The sequence below is a fragment of the Carassius carassius genome, chromosome 44 (assembly GCF_963082965.1).
Source record: "Carassius carassius chromosome 44, fCarCar2.1, whole genome shotgun sequence".
Taxonomy (NCBI): Eukaryota; Metazoa; Chordata; class Actinopteri; order Cypriniformes; family Cyprinidae; genus Carassius; species Carassius carassius.
The window spans coordinates 27,097,348-27,121,845 of record NC_081798.1 but is presented as its reverse complement, the minus strand read 5'-3'; the positions used below and the strand labels follow the sequence as shown (position 1 = coordinate 27,121,845).

The 24,498-nt window shown below is 39.1% G+C and overlaps 1 protein-coding gene across 2 annotated transcripts in view; it reads right to left on the bottom strand.

Moving 5' to 3' along the window:
- sp1 (sp1 transcription factor) overlaps positions 1-20,327 on the bottom strand; it is a 35,952-nt gene extending 15,625 nt beyond the window's left edge. Inside the window, exons 1-5 of one of the 2 annotated variants that reach the window (XM_059538333.1) lie at positions 20,123-20,327; positions 19,421-19,506; positions 7,692-8,811; positions 3,856-3,997; positions 2,457-2,650 (exon numbers count right to left, since the gene is read on the bottom strand). In XM_059538333.1, the coding sequence (XP_059394316.1) occupies positions 2,457-2,650; positions 3,856-3,997; positions 7,692-8,811; positions 19,421-19,506; positions 20,123-20,174 (1,594 nt within the window). In that variant the 5' untranslated portion in view covers positions 20,175-20,327. The remainder of the gene's footprint in view (positions 1-2,456; positions 2,651-3,855; positions 3,998-7,691; positions 8,812-19,420; positions 19,507-20,122) is intronic. The other variant, XM_059538334.1, reaches the window with a different exon arrangement.
- Between the last annotated feature and the right edge of the window lie 4,171 nt (positions 20,328-24,498).

The window sequence follows — 24,498 nt, the reverse complement described above, 5'->3', positions numbered from 1 at the left end:
TATTAAGAACCGCTGGATTAAAACATTGATTTTAAACTTGTGAATGCATTACAATCATTACAGAATCACGATTTAATCTAGTTATCCTCGGTCTTCCTCTTCTCTGCCTTGCTGCCTTTTACTGATAGCAGGGTTTATCTGGGTTTGTAACATCACAAAAACAGGAAGAAACTTGTGGTACCTACAAGCTTTTTTAGGCATTAAACACAGAATTTTTTAAAGAAAATATATCCATTTGCATTGAACTTTCAGCTTTACAACTTTCCAGATATTGTTTTAGAGTTGTTCCGATTCTGATACTAGTATCGGAAATATCACCGATACCACAACAAATTCTGGCATCGGCGAGTACATGAACCCATATACCGATCCGATACCATTTTCTTAAACAAGACCTAGTTGTGACCGCTAGCTTTGCCTAACCGCTGCACGGTTCTTCTTCGCTGCTCAGAATGCAGGAAGTTGTGCTGTGTTGCCACATGCAACTCCTGTTTAGAGCAGCGAAGAAGAAATGAAAACGCGTTAGCAGCACTGATCTATATATGACTGGATCTCTCATCGCGTTCTAAACTGCCAACAGACAGTGAAGCCGCTTCTATATTATAGATCAGTGGTTAGCAGTATGTCTGCTGTATAGCAGTATTTCTGACTGGACCAACCAGACAGTAAAACGGCGACTAGGGATGCCACAAGTACTGCCACTTCACTACCAAGTCGGTGCTGAAAATGTAAAAATGTGATGATACCAGCGTCTCTGTAGAACCGGTAGTAAGTTACCGACTCCTGAGTATATTCGTTACCCACAGCTGTGTTCAGTCGCTTCCGTGTTAGTCTAAGCGCAGGGCTCCAGACTGTAGCCGAATATATACTAGTGTCTGTGAATATTAAACTACAAATTACTATTTAAATATTACTCCTGCAAATTCTACATCTCTGTGGGTGACGGGCGAGATGCGAGGGAGCTCGCTGTTTTGTGGCCTCTGCCGTGTGTCACTATATGAGGATACGAACACATACCTCCACTTCATGAGAATTTACCGTTGCATTTGAGAAAACTGTCATATCATAAACACAGACACTCAAAGATCTTCATGGCAGCACATCAAAATAAACGTTCAGTTTGACGTGAGTAAATTTACATTACATTAAACTACTGTTGTAGCCTACAGTAGATTTAGCTATGTCTCTATGTAGTAATAATAACACGTCTCTATTAATAATAATAATTATGCCTAGACGGTTGCTTGTTTTCTACTTGTTTAAAGAGAGTACATGATTAATATATCATTTTTTATATTCCTAGACTTATTTGTTGCAGTTTTTTTATACAGTTATATTGTAAAACTAAAATACCTTTTTTAGTTTGCGGTGTTAGATTTTTGGCTGCATTTCAAGTTCTTTTTCGCTTAAGAGAAGAAACAGTCGAGCTACAGAGAAGGACAGCAGCTTGTGAGTGTTTTGCCTTGTTTTCTCATCAGACTAGTGTGTGATCGTCATTGCTAGGAAAGTTTTTTGGTTTAAATTGTGTGTGTCCTACCCTGGTTAATACGTGCTGAAAGTGGCGCTTGGTTTTGCGTTTGCCTATCGCGGGACTGCCTGGTTTCGATCTGCTAAATAGTGAGGCGTCTCCAACTAAGACGATAGATATATGCAATTGAATGTTTAAATGAAATAAACCGTTTTACTTTAGTTCTATAAAATTTATTTTTCCAGTTTTAGAAAATAGTTCCCTTCATTGATGCTTTACAGTAAAGCACAACTATGACTAAGCCACATAATCAATATATCCTAAATACTCTTCCATGTAGCCAAACTAAGGGTTTGATTGGTTTAATGAGTGACCCCTTCTGGTCAGTATATTAGAATGATTTCTGAAGGATCGTGTGACACTGAACACTGCAGTAATGATGCTGAAAATTCAGCTCCGATCACGTTGAACTGTAATATGACAAATTACTGTTTTTAATTACTTTTGATCTAATAAATGCAGCCTTGGTGAGCAAATCTTAATCAACTTAAATACTCTAAACTTGTAACTCAATTTTCATGTGAAGCTCAATATTTGATTTTGTCACAGATCTATTTTAAATATATAACCGTGTTGAGTTGAATCCTCAAGATGAGCATTTGACAGTGGCTAATTACAAGCAGTGAGGGCAGAATCAACTTAAGACTTACTGAGTTTATTCAAATTACTCTTAAAATCACCAAGTACATAGAGCTCTTTATTTTGTTGTTCATACATGTTTTTTGTCAACAACTTTATAGGTTTCTGCAATCTGCATGGCTATACTTGCATAGCAAATAACCCTACAACAAACCAAAGCTCTCCCTCTCACTCACACACACACACACACACACACACACACACAGATATATGCAGTAAGTAACTGGCTTCACTTTAACTCTTTAAGTGTCTGTGACCTGTGCGATCTCTGCAAGTGTGTGAAACTCACCTGTGTGTGTCCTCTTGTGCCGCTGCAGCTCATCGGAGCGGGTGAAGCGTTTCCCGCAGAAGGACCAGGAGCACACGAAGGGCCTCTCTCCAGTGTGCCAGCGCAAGTGTGCCCGCAGATGAGACGTCTTCCCATACACCTTCCCACATCCGGGAATATGACAGATGTGCTGCTTCTTCTTACTGGGGTCACTGCTGCAGGAAGAGCAGGCGTGATCACAAAGACTGAAATATGTAGGCAGAGCTTTTACAGCTGGCCATAGTGAACTGGTCTAGTAAAAATTACGTCAAAATATCCATCCCATCAAGTATTGTAGTTAATAATAATGTTTTGTTTATAGAACACCATTCAAGCATCGAAAGACACAAATAACAGTTAACAAAGTCAGTGATATCTTCAGTGAAGTCAACTTCCAGAAATCAGAAGTTTATCATTATACTGGATCCATGCATCAGGTCTTAAAGTGACAGCAGCCTATAAATACCTGCTGCTACAAAACGCAGCTTTAAAAGAAGGATTAAAGGGTTAGTTCACCCAAAAATGAAAATCTGTTTTTTGGACCGGTACGTAACTGGGTTGATACCAGAGTACTGATAAGCTTCAGTCTAAGCTTCAGCTTTCATCTCCGTATACTTCAGTGCAAAAGCTGCTTGTCATTTTTCTTCACTGAATGATGTGGCCTAGGGACTTTGATAATGAACGCGATATTGCATAGCTTGTCAGTGATCTATGGCTCTATTAAATGCCGCTCCATTTGAAAGCAGGTGACGGTGATTTCTCTGTAATCACGGAACCAGATTTACTGACTAGAGCCGTGTTTCCACTGCAGGAACTTTACCCAGGACTAAGGACTAATGTCCATCAGAGCTGTTGCCCGTGAACTGAATGTTAATTTCTCTACTATAAGCCATCACCAAAGGCGTTTCAGAGAATTTGGCAGTACATCTATTCGGCCTCACAACCGCAGACCACGTGTAACCACACCAGCCCAGGACCTCCACATCCAGCATCTTCACCTCAAAGATCATCTGAGACCAGCCACCCCAACAGATGCTGCAACAATCAGTTTGCAGATTTTCTGGTGAATTAAATCTTTACATTTATACAGTAAACACTATAGTGTTATTTTACATTAAGGCCTATTTATTTGGTCAAGAAAGACTGCAGACTTCAAAAACACATCTCTACAGAAAACAAATTTTGTCAACGTTTAGAAGTACACTAGCATGACCATAAAGCTGGGATATATGCATTTAAACTAAAAAGCGCTGACACAATTCTATACTGTATACACTGTCTGTGATCCTCTACAGCAAGCACTTTCTGGTGAAAGTGACCCTGTCCTGCAGTGTAGTGTGATGTAGTGTAAGCCTGTGTCTGCATGACATGAGGAGCGTACCGTCCCTCTCCATCTTTGCAGAAGGGACAGGTGCAGGCTTCTCTGCGTGTGCGTCTGCTGCTGGGCGTCGGGCTGCTCTCCATATTCTCCTCCAGCGCACCGCTGTCCTCCAGAGCGTCCCCCGCGGTCCCGCTCGCATCGCCTGCACACAAACAGACACAAGCAGCTCGCAAAACAAGGGCTAGATTACAAAACTGCAGCTGCCTTCATCAATGTGCTCACTAGAAATAACGTCTTACGTTTCCATAAATGTGTTCTGTGCTTCACTAGACATGGTCAATTCTAAAGACACGCAACATCATAAAATCAAGAAGTTTGCTTTGCTTGTTCACTGGATGTTGAGACATGGCCAGAGGTAAGTGAACACAAGGGTTTAGGCATCAATTCACCAGTTTTTCACCATTTCATTTGAGAAAACAATCAGATAAAGATAGAAGGTCTTCACAACAACCTGCCAAAATAAAAGTTTAGGTTTAACTTGATTGAATTAAAAGGAATCTGAGGAACCCAAAAAACACTTCCGTTTTACATACGACAGGCAATTAAGATCAAATTATTCCATTAATTTATGACAATAAAGAGACATTTCTACTGACTCTGAAAACACCAGAAGAGAGAGAAGTCCAGCTGCAGAAGGCATGAGGACCACAGATGCGGCCAGAGCATCTAATAACCTGCGTGTCTGTAATGTAAGACAACTAAGACAGAGCTCAGAAGGACAGCTGAAGCTCAGTGTGTAACCGTGTGTAGAGTGGAGAAAAGCTGCGAAAGGCAGTCTAGTAGTGAAAGCAGCTGGGGGACACACAAGATACTCAATGCAGCTTCTGATATCGCTTCCAGAGAGGCTGAAGGAAACGCAGATTGAACACTACTTCAGTTAATGGTCTAGTCCTGTCCAGTTACTTTTCCCCAGTGTCATGCGATATGCTCCATAATCCTATCGTCCAATCGCCAGTCTGTGAGATCGCAGATAAATGATTTCATTGTGGTAATTTAATCCTTTACTTAGTCAAGTAAACTCAGGCAATTTGATAATACCTAGAATATCAAAATCAACTGCGGGCGGCAGATCCTTTTCCTATTTGGCCTAAACTCTGGAATAACCTACCTAACATTGTTCGGGAGGCAGACACACTCTTGCAGTTTAAATCTAGATTAAAGACCCATCTCTTTAACCTGGCTTACACATAACATACTAATATGCTTTTATTATCCAAATCCGTTAAAGGATTTTTAGGCTGCATTAATTAGATAAACCGGAACCGGAAACACTTCCCATAACACCCTATGTACTTGCTACATCATTAGAAGAATGGCATCTACGCTAATATTTGTCTGTTTCTCTCTTGTTCCGAGGTCACCGTAGCCACCAGATCCAGTCTGTGTCCAGATCAGAGGGTCACTGCAGTCACCCGGATCCAGTACGTATCCAGACCAGATGCTGGATCAGCACCTAGAAAGGACCTCTACATCCCTGAAAGACAGCGGAGACCAGGACAACTAGAGCCCCAGATACAGATCCCCTATAAAGACCTTGTCTCAGAGGAGCACCAGGACAAGACCACAGGAAACAGATGATTCTTCTGCACAATCTGACTTTGCTGCAGCCTGGAACTGAACTACTGGTTTCGTCTGGTCAGAGGAGAACTGGCCCCCCAACTGAGCCTGGTTTCTCAGTGCACAGATGCACACACACTATTTAACTGAACAGAGATGGCATCACTGAAGTCAATGATGAACTGCCTTTAACTATCATTTTGCATTATTGACACTGTTTTCCTAATGAATGTTGTTCAGTTGCTTTGACGCAATCTATTTTGTTTAAAGCGCTATATAAATAAAGGTGACTTGACTTAGTTTCACTGCCGGAGGGTGAATCCAGGGTATGGATGAAATCAGTCTCATTATTCATGTAATCTACACATTGGCCCTCATTCATGAAACACTAGCATAACTAATTTTTGTGAAAAGCTGTTCTAATGTAAATTTTTTAATTCATGAAAGTGTTCGTATTTTCATATTGTTAGTTGGTACGAAAGAAATGTATACCTGCTCTTTACCAGATGTAAATGGTGTGTTAAACATTGTGTTCTCTTTGGCAAACTGATGCACTGCCATCATAATATTTCACAAGTTAATTTGCTCAGTTTGTTTTTATTTATTTATGTATTTTTGCAGCTGTGAGTTGATAACGGTTTCGCTTTGAGTAAAACAGCACTTGACTGTCACTTTTTACCCAATGAAGGAGGGGTGGGACAAACACCACACCGACCAATCATCATACTTGTACTATAACAGAACAACGATAGAGAAGTTAATATTGCTGGTTACTGCATTTTTATTTTCAGCAATATTCTTCAAAATTAGATACTAGTAGTAATATTACTGCGGTGAATATTCCAAATCATAGCAACTAAAACATCTCAGCTGTGCCACCAAAGTGTTCAAGCGCCATCAGCTGGTCGTTTTCAGAAGAGCGCCTGACATTTTTCAGCTGGCTAAAAATGCTTTGGTGGACACTTTATTTAATATTTATTGTTAGAAATATGGCCTATTAGACCTGTCACGATAGTCGATAAATCAATCACCCGATAAAAAAAAAAAATTAGCTTGATCATTTTTCTGCCCGGTATAATTTCCTTTTTCAATTTTTATTAAAAAAAAAAGTAACCTGTTATGATGTGGGGTTAGTCTGGAGCGCAGCCGGCGGTAGAAAACACTCTCTCCGATGGCACAGATGTCCCGGGAATAAAGAGATAACGTCTCAGTGACCAGCTTTGGGAAGTGCCTTCTTATTTGCTTGTGGATGTTTGCATCTTTAGTGATACAGCATTGTACTTGCCTTACTGCTTTATTTTAACACCGCGTAGCATATTTTGCAAGTAACTTCGTTGCCCTTTCTGTCGAAATGGGCCTACTTTTCACTCGCTTCATTTGGTTTGCTCAGCTAAATATGTCTGTAGGCGTGTGTCAATGCGCCCAGTGAGTTAACACACACAAACTTTTAACTGATAGTAATAGGGGCCATCCACGCCGCGCCTAAAAATGTGTGGAAAATGCTAGACGTGTTGTTTTCTCCTTTCCAAAGCGCTCACTGAGGTGTCTGTAGTTGCTAAGCTACCCTCAGCCGCGATATCAGTTTCAACAAGTACATTTCAGTAATGGATTTCCACCACCGAAAAACCTTGCTGTAACTCTGTTACAAGATTCATTTACGAAGAAAAGTATTAAAAAAATTAAAAAAATAATAAAAAATAAATAAACTCTGCAGTGTTTGGGTGCAACAGGTATCATCACCCTGAAGGAAGCTGATTGAGTTGGTTCTTGTCACATGACCTGGTGCGCTTGTGTCATTTTGAGCAGCTGAGATGTTTTTAACAAGATCCCACATCAGGCGGACGCGCCTGGAAAAAACGAGCGCATTTCGTCCATTATGAGCGCGCATACCGCATATGAAATAACAAACTTGAGCGCCCAAAAGACGAGATTTGTGAATGGCCCTTCATCGGTCAAAATTTTTACTTTCGGTTAACAGCATATAAACATAATAAAACATACAAAATTAATAAATTTTAAGCCACACAAAGTCAACATGTTGGTATTTCTTGCTGGGAATCTGCCTTAAAATAAAAGTTTATTGATCTTTGAAAAGGTGTACCTGCGTTATTATGCCATTAACATTATATTAGTTGAAACTGGTCTTAGAACGACATTATAATCATTTATCGTGATTATTTCTCTGAGAATTTATCGTCCAGCAAAATTTATTATCGTGACAGGCGTACTGATCACATGTTTATAGAAAGGACCGAACAGAAGAAGGGTAGCAGACTCACCCGCTGTGTTGGTGATGGTGATGGGAACCCCCTGCAGCTGGTGCATCTGCAGCCCTGTGTTTCCCAGTGTGTTCAGGTTGATGGTCTGCAGGCCTGAGAGCGTGCCGGGCTGTGCTAGCGTGATCTGGGTGTTAGCGGGGCTCTGCAATTGAAGCGTCTGCCAGCTGACCTGTCCATTCGGCCCGACGGTGCGGATCAGGATGGGGCTGCCGTTGGCGATGGTCTGGATCTGAACATTCTGCAGTCCGTCCTGAGACAGGCTCTGTGTGGCGAACACCTGGCCGCCGGCCGAGACACTCTGCAGCACCTGCTGCGGCTGAATGACGATCTGAGCCTGACTCACTTTCGGTCCATCTCCGGACGTGTTCTGGAAGGGCTTCCCTGGCTCTGATGTGTTGCTCTGGGCGAGCGTTAGGACGCCTCCCGGCGCAGTGGTCTGTGTGCTGGTGGAGGTGGTGCAGTACTCTGCTGCTGTGGTGCTCTGGAGCAGCTGCTGATGAGCTCCTCCAGCGTTTGCGTCACTTACAGAGCCCACCGGCAGGAGCGTGATGTTGGCATTGAGCGGCATGTTGGTCAGGAACTGCGCCTGATTGGGCAGCACCGCTCCGCTCAGGCTGAGGTTCTGCAGTGGGATGGCTTGCTGGAAGAGGCCAGGGACAGTCAGGATGTTTCCAGAAGCTCTGCTGGGGGCAGCGATGAGCTGCTGATTCCCGCTGGGAGATGTCACCAGCTGAAACTGACCCGCTGTGGACACCTCCGGAGCCGTCTGAGTGAACTGGAGCTGCTGTCCGTCCACGGTCTGGAACTGCGGGATCATCTGGTACTGGACGCCCGGCATGACCCCAGAGAGGGCGCTGAGGACCGGAGCAGCCTGCAGGTTCTGAGAGGAGGCCATCACATACTGCGGCTGCAGCAGGGCTCCGGTGCTGTGAGAGCTGCTGGACACCGGAGCGCCTGCAGGGACCACATGCCAGCCGTTACTGCTGTGGGTCAGATGGGGCTGCTGGAGCTCGATCTGGGAGTCCTGGCTCTGGCGCGACTGCTGTTCTGCCGCGTCGTTTTCATCTATCCGACTGCAGGTGGCAGCCAGCAGTGCTAAAGGGGACGGCTGCTGCGAGTCCTGGAGAGAGAAATATGCTTTAGAGGCATTCCAGAAATTACTGTTGTTGCTAATTAAGAAAAAAAAAAAAACAAGCTAATTTTTTGCATTTCAAAAGCAAACAACGCTATCATTGCATCTCTACCAGTGTACTAACATTTAAATGATTTAGCTAGCCTTTTCAGTGATCATTTCTGGATCATCGATCTCTCTGTCCTGCAACAGTTGCAGTAGCAAATAAACCCAAATAATTCACATATTTTTAATACAATAGTGTTCTCATTATAATGTTATATATGACAGAGCCAATCATAATTATTAAAGGGTAATATATGACGTTGCTAAAAAGAAATGCTGTGTTCAAAATAGATATGACGATGATCTGAGAGAGAGAGAGGCTGTGCATGCAAGTCGCATTTCTCTATTAACAGTGAAGCTGTGGCTTTAATCCCTTTAGAAACAATGATGTTACCAGCTACGTGTTGAGAAAGATAACGTAGCTAGATAATGTTGATCCTGAATGTCTGATTGCACGCAAAGCCTGATGTGTGTGAGTGACTGAGCATGTGTGTGCATAAGATACAGAAGACAGCGCATTAGAACTCTTCTTTTCATTTTATTTGTAAAAAGTAGAGAGCGCATTCATTTGTGAAAAACATGAAAACATGAAACGGAGGCCCTTCATATTGCAGAGGTCAACTTCTTATAGTTAGCACTGGCCCTAAAGTATGCAGCATTTCATAAACAGCTGTTTTACTAAATTCTACAGAGGTAAATTCTACGTTTTGTCTGAAGGGTATAGAAAAGGTTAGTATACCGCGGCAGCCCTGCAGTTCAGGCCTCCTCATGTGAAGACCGAAGAGTGTAAAGACCATCGACACCACCGGGCAGGGACACCAGCAAGGGATATAAGTATAGCTTTGATTAATCTCTTTTTCCTTCTACGTGCTTCACCTCTGTTTCAGTTTTTATAACCAATTCTTACCAGATAACCAGATCCCTACTATCACTACCACTCCCATACCACACATCACACAATCTTAACAATCTGCACACTTTGCCTATATCTGCTAATACACTACTTTCTTTTTCTATTGGTCTCTGGAATTGCCAGTCTGCTGTAAACAAAGCTGATTTCATTACTTCTATTATTAGTCATTCAAAGCTTAATCTCATGGCCCTAACAGAGACCTGGATCAAACCAGAGGACACTGCTACACCTGCAGCACTCTCCAATAATTTCTCATTTTCCCACTCCCCCCGTTTGACTGGAAGAGGTGGAGGTACTGGTCTGCTCATCTCTAATGATTGGAAATTTAATTCTTTACCATCTTTGGGTATCAACAGCTCCTTTGAATCTCATGCAGTTACTGTTACCTACCCTCTTAAAATACATTTTGTAGATGTCTATCGACCCCCAGGACCACTGGGTAACTTTTTGGATGAATTAGATGTGTTGCTCTCAACCTTTTCTGAGGATGGTACTCCCCTAGTTATGCTTGGAGATTTCAACATCCATCTAGATAAACCTCTGTATGCTGATTTCCACACTCTGCTTGCCTCTTCTGATCTCAACCGAGTGTCAACTACTGCTACTAACAAATCAGGGAACCACCTGTACCTTATTTATACACGACACTGCTCTACTGATCATGTTCTGGTTACTCCACTGCACACGTCTGATCACTTAACATGGTCCCAGACACATCACTTGACGTAACCACGTCGATGTAATCTACGCTCACTCTCACCCTCCCGGCTATCTGCAATGGTTTCATCTTCACTTCCTTCCCATAAACTGTTAGCTTCTCTTGATGCTAACAGTGCTACTGATACTTTCTGCTCTACTCTTACATCTTGTTTAGACACTGTTTGCCCGTTGTCAAGTCACCTTTATTTATATAGCGCTTTAAACCAAATACATTGCGTCAAAGCAACTGAACAACATTCATTAGGAAAACAGTGTCAATAATGCAAAAATGAGAGTTAAAGGCAGTTCATCATTGGATTCAGTTATGTCATCTCTGTTCAGTTAAATAGTGTCTGTGCATTTATTTGCAATCAAGTCAACGATATCGCTGTAGATGAAGTGTCCCCAACTAAGCAAGCCAGAGGCGACAGCGGCAAGGAACCGAAACTCCATCGGTGACAGAATGGAGAAAAAAACCTTGGGAGAAACCAGGCTCAGTTGGGGGCCAGTTCTCCTCTGACCAGACGAAACCTTGTCTTCCAGGCCAGCCCGTAACACCCCTTCTGCCCCTTGGTTATCTGATGTTCTACGCCAACACCGTTCTAAGCTTAGAGCTGCTGAAAGGGTGTGGCGCAAATCCAAAAATACTACTGACCTTAATGTGTATCAGTCACTCCTATCTTCCTTCAATTACGTATTTTTCGGACTATAAGTCGCATCAGTCCAAAAATACGTCATGACGAGGAAAAAAACATATATAAGTCGCACTGGACTATAAGTCGCATTTATTTAGAACCAAGAACCAAGAGAAAACATTACCGTCTCCAGCCGCGAGAGGGCGCTCTGTCTTCAGTGTAGACTACAGGAGAACTGAGCAGCATAGAGCGCCCTCTCACTGCTGGACTGCAGTAATGTTTTCTCTTGGTTCATTTCTCTCGGTTCATGTCAAATTAATTTTGATAAATAAGTCGCACCTGACTATAATTCACAGGACCAGCCAAACTATGAAAAAAAGTGCGACTTATAGTCTGAAAAATACGGTAGTCTAACTCTTGCATGCTTTTTAAAACATTTTCCTCACTTCTTTGTCCTCCTCGTCCCCCTCCTGCTTCATCTCTAATAGCTGACAACTTTGCCACATTTTCATTAATAAAATTAAAAACATCAGTGCACAATTTTCCACACCACAATCAGTCAAGCTCATATCAACAGCAAACATACACTCATTTACATCCTTCTCTTCACTCTCTGAGGCAGAAGTCTCCAAACTCATCCTTTCTAATCATCCTACTACTTGCCCGCTTGATCCTATTCCATCTCATCTCCTTCAAGCCATTTCTCCTGCAGTTGTACCTGTACTCACTCACATCATTAACACATCCCTCCACACTGGTGTTTTTCCCTCAGCATTTAGAGAGGCTTGTATAACTCCACTACTTCACCCCTTACCAGTCACCCCCCATTTTTGGCATAGAGACAGAAATGACATACCCAAAATAAAAAGGGTTCTGCTCATGATTCTTTCTGACTACATACATAATCAACATTTGTTCACAAAGCTGACACTTCAAAGTTTACGGTTCAGGAATCAGAATCACTCAGACTGTTATGATTATAGAGATATACAAGCTCAAACATAAAAACAAAAATAAAAATATTAAAAACATATTTTTTAAATGTATTAACAAAATTGTTGATGTGTGATATGAGTTTAGAAACACAGTGTAGCTAAACCACAAGTCTACCAAAGCTTCATCTGAAAATTTCATAATCTAATCTGTAAAACTGTGAATTTTATGAAATATTTTCTAAGGCCATGTCATGTGTGTTTTTAGAGAAGGCTAATCAGATTGATTTATGGCACTTGTCATCTCTGTAAGATCTCACATGTAAACACTCCTGTGTGCTTTGTCTGTGTTTTTGTCTTAACTCCCCATTCGTGATTCTATTGTTGTCACTCAATGAGCCAAACACATCCGTCAGGTACGAGACATTATCCTCATTATTCCTTTATCATCATTCTTTTGTTCTATTCAGCCATTATTAGCCTTTATTATGGCATTACAAGGTTTACATAGCAGGGAACTACACAAACCTTTTCCACTGGTAGCACTTGCGCAACTACCGTTTTCAGTTACTGGCGCAAAACATGATTTAGTCGCACAAATTATAGTAAGCTGCTCTGTATTATAATGAAACTGTATTGCATACAGATGTGCTTTTTATTTTCCTTGCCATCTTTTACACCACATGCCTTCTTGTTTTATTTCTTACAGTACACACAGTGCATTGCTCCGTCTTGGTTCCTTAACCCAGGGCTGCAGCTGAAATGGTTTAATATTTACTGTGTGCTTGTTCTATTTATTTATTTGAGTTAATTACACAATGTTTCCTTTTTTAAGTTTGTAGGTGTCCAGAAACTAATTTAAAATAGCACTGCATAGTCTTCACTGTAAAATAAAATACACAGTCAAACCAAAATGTATTCAGACACCTTCAACATTTCTCACATTATCAGTTTATTTGCTGTAGTTTATAAAATGGTAATAAAATATGACAAGAACTCAGAGTTAAACTGTGTCAGAACAAATTCATCTTGATAATGTCAGATAACTTTGATAGAAAGATAAGTAATGGATTACAATCAACCAAAACTTCAGACAACTGTCAGTATGACAATATTTACACAACTATCAATACTTTGTTGAACAGTTACCAAGCAAAGCTTAATTTGGTTCAGTCTGTGGTGTGAAAAGGTTGCATTAGCAATTAAAGAAAGAAACACTAAAGCAAAACATGGTCAGGTCCCTAATTTATTTATTTATAATAATTTATAATTTATTTTTAATCAATTTCACTGGCAGTCTACAGTATGAAGAATTTTTGGGTATAATATTTCACAGTTCACTGTATTTTACTTACTGCATAAATGAACTAGTGTCCTGCAGCCATTAGTAAAACAATATAATGAATTCTATCTGATTTTTGGATTGACTGTGGATAAATTCTTGTTAAAACTACAAAGTAATTCAATCAAGAGCAGTGAGTGATTTACTTTCATTTTCATTCATTAAAGACACTGACAGCAGAGCTAGTAAATTAGGCGCGGTCACCTTAAGAGACAAATGCATCCATTATAATGATACACATCCGATTTCTTTCTCAACTCTTTACTTTCACTTAAGACATAACCACAGACTTTTCGAACACACTTTCCAAGACGGGTATTTTGACATATTTAGTATGTATTTGTCGGTACAAAAGCAAGAAGACTTTGAGACGTGTCTCTGCGTGCGCCCTGAACACCAGAACACCGCAGTGCTGAATTAAGCTCTTTCGCATGATACATTTGCAACATCAAAAAAATTAGGGTCGCAATGTAATTTCAAAAGGTGGCATATGCGTCCATTTTGGTTGTAGTGTAGTTCCCTGCATAGCCACATCGCTTCAATCCCAGAATACATTTACCAAACTATTATCAAAAGTCTTTATATAGAAATACTAGGGATGCACAGATCCAATTTTCTAATCGGGTATCAGCTCCAATACGGCAATTTTTCTCGGATCGGGTATCGATCAGAAAGCCATACTCCTGAAGCCATACAATAGCTCAATGCAGCGGTTCTCAATTCCAGTCCTCGTGCCCCCTGCTCTGCACATTTTGTACATTTCTCTTATTGCTTGAGACTATTCGAACATAAGTGCCCTGCGAAGTGAACATCACTGGATATTCTGCCATGATTACGAAATGAACGTATATGTGCCATTCAAAGTGCATTGAAGTTTGAGAGACGCCAATTTAAATTGTTTTATTTACAGAGGTATATGATGTTACAGTTTTCTGTGTGTGAAGACTCTGCGTAGCGCAAATACCTGAATTAATGTTTGGCTCATGGTGTAGGGAGCATGTCAATGGGAACACAGTTCATGCACGGAGCTCCCTTCTAACGAGCTGGTTATCTGAATCAGGTGTGTTAACGAAAAGAGACTATGTGCAGAGCTGGAGGGCCCGAGGACTGGAGCGGAGAACTGCTGGCTTAATGTGAGATACATATGCATATTTAAGTCCTTACTTTAAAGTGAACACAAACTCTTTTCTCTGCTGTGTCTGTCAGTCAGCCTTTAAGCACTGGTCGCGTTCGGTTACAACAGTCAGCTCAGAAAAACTCTCTCCAAGGTCGTTCTTTGTTCCCATTATTATACTTGATTTGTAAATACAGGTCTATGAATTCGCAAAAATTACTTTTAACTTCTTGCCGGAGTTTAATGTTGTTTTGTTAACGTTACTTGCTTCCAGGTGTCTGTGAGAACAAAACATGGGCATAGAAAATACTCAATTGTTTTTAACATGCACAGTAACTGAAATTTAAAACAGTTAAAAAAAGGCTCTATAACTGTTAAACATATATAATACACTGCGTATATTAATGAATGCACGAAGCATTTACAATGTGCACATCCGATGTGCAGAATGAAACGCTTAAAGCAAATCGGCGTCAGGCTGTCTCACTGTAAACGCTTCGTGCTGCTCTGTATTTGTTTTGTCCTATCGTATCCATCATATGTTGCCTTATTAAAAAAAAATATATGCTATTCATTTAAAATACATTTCTTTTACATTTTATAGTATATACTTACATATAAAAACATGAATGTATGTTTTTAATGAATGGGTTTTATAATGATACAAATAGCAATGTGTAACATTTTACCATATTTAGTCCAACACTTATTTGTTCCCGACAAAAATGTTTATTATTTTTCACTAAATCTTTGGATTTCTAAAATTATTGTGCACTGATTTTCCTAGATTAACTTTTGCCGAACTAACCACTAACCTAGTTTGAAACATTTTTGTCATAGATTGTTAATATGCATAGGCCTATATTTTATTTCTTTCCTTTAATAATGAAATAGTCTGTATCTAGCAGACCGGCATGAAAACGGGTCAGGGGTGAAAAAGGTGAAAAGGATATTACCCCTCTAGAGGGGTCCGGGGACATACCCCCCTGGAAGAAAAATGTTAATATTCCATATTTTGAAGCATCAATCTGATGCATTTTAAGATGCTTTTTTTGCCAACCTGGGGAGAGCTGGAGAAACTTAACTTCAGCCATGAGTCAAAAACTATTACTAATTATTATTATGATTACTGTAGCCTACTGTTCATCAGTCAAATGGCAGTAGTGGAAGGGGGATCGAGCGGGAATCTTTATTGGTGTCAATTTTCAGTCTCTTTTTAATGATAGGCTTTACACATCGGTCAATCATCCCCACTTGCTATTTGGGAAAAGAACCTAGCGCTATGATTGGTCGAACTCTTCTTTTGCTGTTGCTTGATTTGAGGACTGCGCGAGCCCAGAGGCGTCACCAGGTTTTTGCGTAGTTTAGAGTGACAAATCGTACCAGCGTACTTTGAAGTCAAAATGCGTATCCACTACACAAATTGTGTACAGGTTGGCAGGTCTGCTTATTGATAGAACAGTGCACTACTTGACCGTCTGCTTGGTCAGTCCCCTCACCTCAAAATATACCTCAAAAATGGTAGTGTTAGTTAATAATTTTCCACCGGAGCTTTAGCTAGCTGGCTAACACTGCGTTCTCTCCTGCGGTGTTCAATGACTCAATTCATCAAGCTGTACGCAGTTCACTGAATATGAATATTTATTATGAAAATGCCCCAAATCAAGTTAACAGAAAAACAGTCAATATTAAATTTCGATAACCACCAACGAAGAACTTCCATGCGGAAGACATGATTAAGTGCGGATGTGAGCGTAAGCTTGAAGATTTGAAGCAGAAGCACACGGACCGATCAGACTTCAAAGTACCGCAGGAGAGATTCGAGAGAACCATCTGCTCTCTGTGTAGAGTTTTATGAAATCAGTTTCATTTTTTCCTCAAATTCAGTTTTATTTTTTTCCAAATTCCGTTTTTCCGTTTTAATTTTTTTCATTTTTAATTTCTCAACTCCTAAGATTATATGATTAAAACAAATTTCTCCTAAATTTAATAATTAAATTAAACTGTATTAATCAAAAAGCATGTCCAATTAATTAAAATCATAAAACAAACATTTTCACATCAATTTATTAAAAGTTTAACAAAAATTACATGTTTAGGTCCCTATGAAATGTTTTATTTTTTCTTCACCATATGTTTTATTGTTACCTTACTCTGTGTTTTAGCATGTGTACTTATTTAAATGCATAAAAAAACAAGTTAATTTGTTAAATTATTTCCTTAAAATAGCCTTATGAAAGGTTTTTTCCCCCCTCAGAAATTCTGTTGTGTATTTACATTTTTCTGGTTATCAAATAAAGGCATTAAAACATTCATTTAATTTATCTTTTAATTATTGAAAATTAAACAAACTTTATTTTTTTGGTTTATTTATTATTAAAAATAAAACATGGAAGAAATGTTGTGTGATTACTCCTTAAAAAAATGATCTTGGTTTCATTTTAGTAGTAGACTATGTACATTCTGCTGAGCAATAGTAATAGTACAAATGGCAAATACTTGTCTTTAAATTAAACCGGACTTTTATTTTGATGGGTTACCGTACCTTTACAGTTCTGTGTATGTGATACGACAGACTTATGATGTGATATGACGCTAGTTTTACTCAAATCAAACGGTCAAATGCTCATGAAGTGACTGTCAGGGCAGTTCTGCAGATGTTGTTAAACCGTAAATTTCATTTTTATGACTGGATTCCTGCATCGCGGAAATCATAGGACCCTATCTGTGGCTCTCGCGGTGCTTGATGTCATACACCGATCGGTTTGCAGGAGAACAGAGGAAGGGATTTTGGTCAAACACACTACTGTCTATGAGCTTTTAATCTCACTTTCTCTGCACAGACTGAAATAAATCCTTCTGTGAGATTATGAGGTTTCTTACACAGAATAAGACGCAACATATTTCCTAGTATTCTAAGCAGTGATGAAAAATATGTCGATTCACACGGCATACTGTATTATAATGAAAATTATAATCATGAACTCAGATAAACCATATATTGCCAAATATATATATATCGGCCAAATATTCTCATCAGTGGATAACAATCACAGTAAAGGTTAGGGGTGCTTCGATTGGGCTAGTGATCACTATCAGCCGATTATCAGTTTGGGATGTTTGATCGGCCGTCTATATGAAGATCCAATCTCAAGCTGATGATGGGTAAAATAATTATAATGCTGAAGGTGAGGTACAATTCATATTTCTTTATTAACTTAGTCATTTGAAACCTTTCTGTGAGAATTTCACAAACAGCGTGAGAGAATCAGCACACGCTCTCTCTATTTCTCTATAAATGCACGAATCAAATCACATCGCGTCTGTCTATAAGCGAGCTGCAGGCTGCACACTGACGGGAATTATTACTTGCACAATCGAGGCAGTGTTGCATCATCACTGAAGTTTATAAATTGCATTTCTTTTTAATGGTTGGCAGTGTTTAACCATTCAGTGCTCGCACGCTCTCCTGGAGAATGAGCTCATGCTCACACACACACACACACACACACACACACACACACACGACTTCGTCTGCAGTGTGAAAGCTGCTTCTGCAGAACACACACATGGACTGCCAACAGAGTAAGTGTGAACCTCACACAGTTTTATATATTTTTAAACATGTATGTACATTTATAACACTATTCTTTGTATTTTATCACCTTCAAATTACAAAACAACTGGTAATATTGATGCAAGGGTGTTTCCAATGCAGCGTCTTTGGGATGGACGGTGATGTCTGTCTGTTGTTATCAGTCTCTCTCAGTTTGTTCCTTTTTTATGAAAGTCACGAAATTATTATTGTGGAGTTTTTCTTCTGCTACAAAACCTAATTGTGATGTTCTCATTCACTGCTCAAGTTAACCCAACTATGACGACTTCTGCTGCTGAGAAACCTGGAAGTGGGAAAAAGGTCCACTGTGTGATGCAACTGCATCACTGTAAAAACATTTAGGTGAGAAATATATATTTTTGTAATGTCTAAAAAAAAAAGAAAAGCATGCTCCCCTCTAACTAAAAAATCCCTCTGAGAGTCACCTAAGAGGGAAACTGCCCCTACTTTCAAAAATGAAATTCAGGCCATGAATAAACGTCTAAAAATCTTGACTGTATCACTATAAATAATAACAAGATGGGTATCATTGATCGTACACTGATGCTTTCTGTGATCGAGCTCCAGAAGCAGAGATAGCAGCGCTGGTAAAACTGAACCTCTGTGTGTCTGAAGATCTCACGGGTTTGGAACGACACACTTCATTTCTGGCTGAACCAAACCTTTAACTGTAGTGTGCAATTTATTGCCATAATATTTGTATTATACTTATAATAACATTTACTATTTTTCATATTTTTATTGGACTGCATTAAAACCTGCAAGCATCAAAATAGTTATTTCAACAAGATTATAGATCCCACAAGAATTAGTAAAAACATAAAAACACGTGTGATCAAGTATTGATAATAAATAAAGAGATTTCAACTATGTTGGACAACTGAATTTTCTGGTCACCTACTTTAAAAAAAGAAATTAATCTGATTAACAACATCAATAAAGAACCGATCACACTTGTGTTTCTAATCTAGACAGAGAACTGAATAATGACAGAAACACACTTTAAAGCAAGTACAAACTCTGCATCAGCATTTGGACAAAGGACTGTCCGGCACACGAAATCAACAATTATTAACCCTACAAACACCTGTGTCCACAAACATTCATACAGTCTGTTTCAGTCTGAAGAAATCTGCTCTGGTCTCCAATCACAGAGCAGAGGACTCGGCTGGGTTTTATTCCCAGAGAGAGTTTTAAGAGCAGACACTCCTTCCTGATCCACCCATAACCCTCCCATCAGAGCAGTTAGACACACACACACACACACAGGACAGGGAAGGGTTAAACAGTGGAGCACTCACTGGAGCTGTGCTGCTGGGGTTTCTCTTCTGAATGAAGCTCGTGTCGTTGTCCACCAGCGCCGCCATCTCACTCTGCTGTGGATCTACTGACACAGTTAACAGAAACTTATTTCACTCATCTGTGGATCTGACACACAGTTAACAAAGTCAGAAAGAGCACAAGCATGTGTTTATTAGTGTGCTGTTCACTGGTTTAAGGTTAGCAGAGCAGGGTTAGCTGAGGAGCTGACACGCGTTCAGTGGCCATATTCCTTCACTAAAACACTTTAACACTTATCCGCTTCTTCATGATCTCCGTCGCCATCATCTTCATCTTCATCATCGTCGCTGACGTCCATTCTGTGACGTTAGTTCAGCGCGGTTTATCGTCGCTCGTGTTATGTAAGTTAATAACTCAATGTAGGTCGCTGTAAAGATCAACTCAACTTTCACAACTTAGCAAACAAGATCACGGTCACTAACTCCAGAAACAAAAACAAAAAACTTCTACATCAAATTTAGATGGCTCCTGTTTGCGATTTCGAGACGATGATTGTTGTTTATGATCACTTTAGCGGTGTACGAACAACATAATCTGCTGTTTAGGGCGAATCGATGTCAGTGTTTGATAATATCACACTCGCTGTAAAACTCATCAAGTACAGTTGTCGTTAATCGTGATTAAAGCTCATGAACACACTCAGATGTATAAAGTGAACTCACCGCTCATTATGTGTGAAGGCGCGAGTTTTTCACGCTTCTTTAAGTCTGACATGAACTCTTTAACAACTCAACCAAACTTGATGAACAGAAAGGAAGGAGTCAAAGCAGCGGGGGCAATGGGCCAATTAAAAAGCGACTCGCTTTCTCCTCGGCCAATAGGATTCTTTGTTTTAACCCTTGTCACGTAGACGCTCAGAGAAACTGCTCAAGTTCAAATAAGACACTAGCTGCGCACTCAGTGAGTAGGTACTTCATTTCAACAAGTGCTTACTTCTCGAGCGCTAAAACAGTACGTTCTCTACAGCCTAATCTCGTTTAGTACGAATGCGATCCGGACGTCGTCCGCCATGTTGACGTTATCATGTGACCTATGACGTAATAATTTAAAAGATATGAGCGACAGGTTTTAATTCACCTATCTGTAAATATTTCGATGTTGATGCAATTTGCTCATTTTGTGGTCTTTTTTTAAGAAACATCTGTTGCTCAATTGGTAGAGCATTGCGCAATCAAGCGCAAGGTTGGGGGTTCGATTCCCCGGGAACACATGATAGCTAAAAATTGATAGCCTGAATGCACTGTAAGTCGCTTTGGATAAAAGCGTCTGCTAAATGCATAAATTTAATTGAATCTGCCCTTTTACTGTGATTTAAGTATAACCAATAAATGTTATTTTGTTTTAAAGTTTTTATATTTTTAACTCTACTAAAATGTCCCACAATTTAATCCTTGAAGATATTATTTATTATTATTAAAACCCCAAATCGTTATCTCGTGAATATGTTGTTTTCTGTATATCTTGTTTAAAATTGTTCATCTACACACACAACTGGCCTAAATCTCCTTTGTTGTTTTCTTTTTCTTGTTGAATTTCTCTCCTGTTTCATACCTGTGGCTTATAAATAACAAAAACAACTACAAAACCAAAACATATGTAATTTTTAATGTATTATGGTTATATGAATACTATGATTATTCAAAGATATTTAAATCCTTTTTTCCTGTGTATATAATCTCATACTATGATGTACGCAAACCCATTATAATCATCTTTTCTGCTTTTTGTCATTATGACTGTTCATTGTTAAAGAACAATGTCTTTTGGTCTTTCTCGATGTTCTCGCTGGCTCTGAGGTCACTGAGGATGAAGAGACCACAGCATCATCTGGCTCAGATGAGACAGTAAGAGCTGGAGAGATGGAGCGTCTCATCCATGACACTCTTCTCCATCCTCAGTGCACACACCAGTCTGCAGACAATTCAGATCCTGCAAAGATGCACAAACACAATACAAAAGCATTTTAACAGCACAGTTTCATTTTATTCTGTATTTGAAGTTACAGAATGATCTTACTTTATATTTTTGTTTCAGGTTCCTTTTTTTCCCCACAAATGCCGCCGTCACCTTTCCTTGCAGGTCCTGCTCCACCACAAATGCTCTGCAGCAAATGCACAGAAATCAAGAATAAGGAAAGTGCTGTAATAAAAAAATAATAAAGTGCTGTTTGAAATTACAATAATTAAAATAAACTACAGCTTAAGATTTAAAAGATGTTTTATATATGTCACTGAAAGCCTTCATCAATCTCTCTGCAGATAGACTGCATGAACGCTGACGACACGACAGGAGCCGATCACTTTGATTTCAAAACTAGAGTTAATCAATGGCAAAAATCTCCCCATAGCACACAGAAAATTATTGTTATTGGCTATATTGCGATCCTTTTGTTTCTATCATTACGCTGCTGCTGGGAAACAGACACACAAGACGTTTTTACTAAATTTGATTTATGCAGCCAATTCACTTCTTTCTACGTAATATTAAACGACGGAAAAGTGACTCTTCCAACAAAGCACTTACGATCTATTGAGAGAAGAAAACCATCCCAATTGTTCCGGAGAACGATCAGTTATTTAACCATTACTCTACTTCTGGCGAGTGACGTGCATCAAAATCCAGGACCTCATTTTAATAAAGACGTTTGGAGTTGACCGACTACAAGGTACTTTCAAACTGCGTGCAAACAATGAGAAAAAGGATTTTCATCTGTTTAAAACAACAAATCACGAGAAACTTTTATGGGATTCGCGTTCAAAGCCCAAAGGATTACTTATGGGACATTTAAACATCAGAAGCGCCTCAAAAACTGAACAACTGGAACATCTTCTCACAAATTCGAACTTTGATTTGCTTTGCTTGTCAGAAACGTGACTAACAGAAACATCACCAAATATTGCATATCTGGTCCCGCGATATAAAGTCTTCAGGAAAGATCGAAAATTTGGAAAAGGTGGTGGACTGCTTATGTATGTGAAGGACTGCATTGACTGTAAGGAAATTGAATTCAATACTTTAGTGGATATAGAAAATATATTGCTGTAACTATTGTTTTATCTCCATGCATGAAATTTACTGTAGTGGGCATATATAGACCTCCTTCATCTAATAGTATTTTCTATGATCATCTGAGAAATCTTTTAAAGGGGTTTGATCGAAATAAAGAGTTAATTCTGGTTGGAGACTTTAATATATATTGGATTGAGAAGTCAAATAGGAAAAAGCTTCAGGAGATAGTTAAGTCATCTTGACCTTGTACAGTTAATCAGGGGCACTACTAGAATCACTTCATCCTCTGAAACTCAAATTGATTTAATATTTAGCAATAAACCAGAAAGAATAAGTAAGTCAGTAAATTTATTAACAGGGCTATCAGATCATAATCTTATATTAGTGGTAAGAAAATTAACAAAACACAGGTTTTTATATCAACAAGAAAAGAAAAATGTGCTAAATATTATACCAAAAAGACTTAAAAATAAATTTGAAGAGGAATTAAAAAAACTAGATTGGAATGAGACCCTGTCGACAGACAATTTAGAAGCTGCCTCTGAATGTTTAATGGTAACAATTAATAAGATCAAGGGTGAATTTTTTTCTAAAAAATGAACAGTTATGGAAGTTAATGAAACAGAGGGATCATGCTTTAAAAATATCAATTAAATCAGGGTTAGCTCATGACAGAAGGACATTTCAGCACTTATGTAACAAAGTTGTAAAGGAATTGAGAAAAGCAAAAGCTAATTTTTTTATTGATCTTATAAATGATGCAAAGGGGAATAGTAGAGAAGTATGGGAGAATATCAATAAAGTACAAAAGAAAAATAATAAAAACCATAAAGGTATTGAATTGCAGGTTCATGGAAGTTTAATTCAAGATAAGCATCAAATTGTTAGTGTATTTAATAATTTTTTTATAGACTCAGTTCGAGATTTAACACATGGATTTGGTATGAGAAGTAATGATATTATATTACCAAATCATGATCTTACTGTTTTTAATATTTCTGAAGTATCTGAGTCCTATATAATAAAAATTCTAAGCCAGTTTAAGAGTTCTAGGGCCAAAGATGTTTTTAATTGTGATTCTGTATTTGTTAAAACGCATCAGGTTCAGGTTCAGGTTCAGGTTCAGGTTACTTTATTGGTACCCGTAGGTAAACTAGTTTTGCAGTCTAAGAGGCAGGGCATCCTTAAGACACAACATGCAACACACACAACATTAAAACATATAAAAAAAAGGAAATAAAAATTAAGTAAAAACAAGGAACGGAGAACAGTACATGACCAAAGTGCTTATGCGTTTTGTGCAAATAATTTTACAGTTTGTTTAATAGAATGATTGCTGCTGGTACAAAACTGTTTTTAAATCTTGTAGTTCTGCAACCATTTAACAATTTGGTTTAAACGATTCTTGTACTTGACTGAGACACAACCGAACCATGCCACCAGGGAGAATGATATGACGGTTTCAATAAAAGACTGATAAAATAATGTCATCATTGTCTTGTCTATATTAAAATGGTGCAATTTTCTCAAACAGTATAGACGCTGTTGCCCTTTTTTACAGACAGCCTCACAATTCTCCTGGAAATTTAGTTTAGAGTCAATAATTGTCCCTAGGTATCTATAGGATTGTACTCGGTCCACTAGTCGGCCATTTATAGTTGTTGCCTCATATCCCGGGTTTTTTCCAAAATCAATGTACATATCCTTTGTTTTGGGTATGTTCAATTGAAGGTGCGACTCCTCACACCATTGGACAAAGTCTTCAAGTATTGGACCATGGCCTCTATCATTTTTATGGAGCAGACTCAATATGATGGTGTCGTCGGCATATTTAATAATGGCCCTGTTTACATATTTGCTCTGACACATGTTGGTATATAAAATGAACAAAAGGGGTGAGAGTACACACCCTTGTGGTGAACCTGTAGAAGAGCAAAGCTGACCAGACAGAGCTCCATTCACCTTTACTCTCTGTGTTCTTTTTGTTAAAAAATCCAGAATCCAACCAACAAGACTAGGACAAAGATCA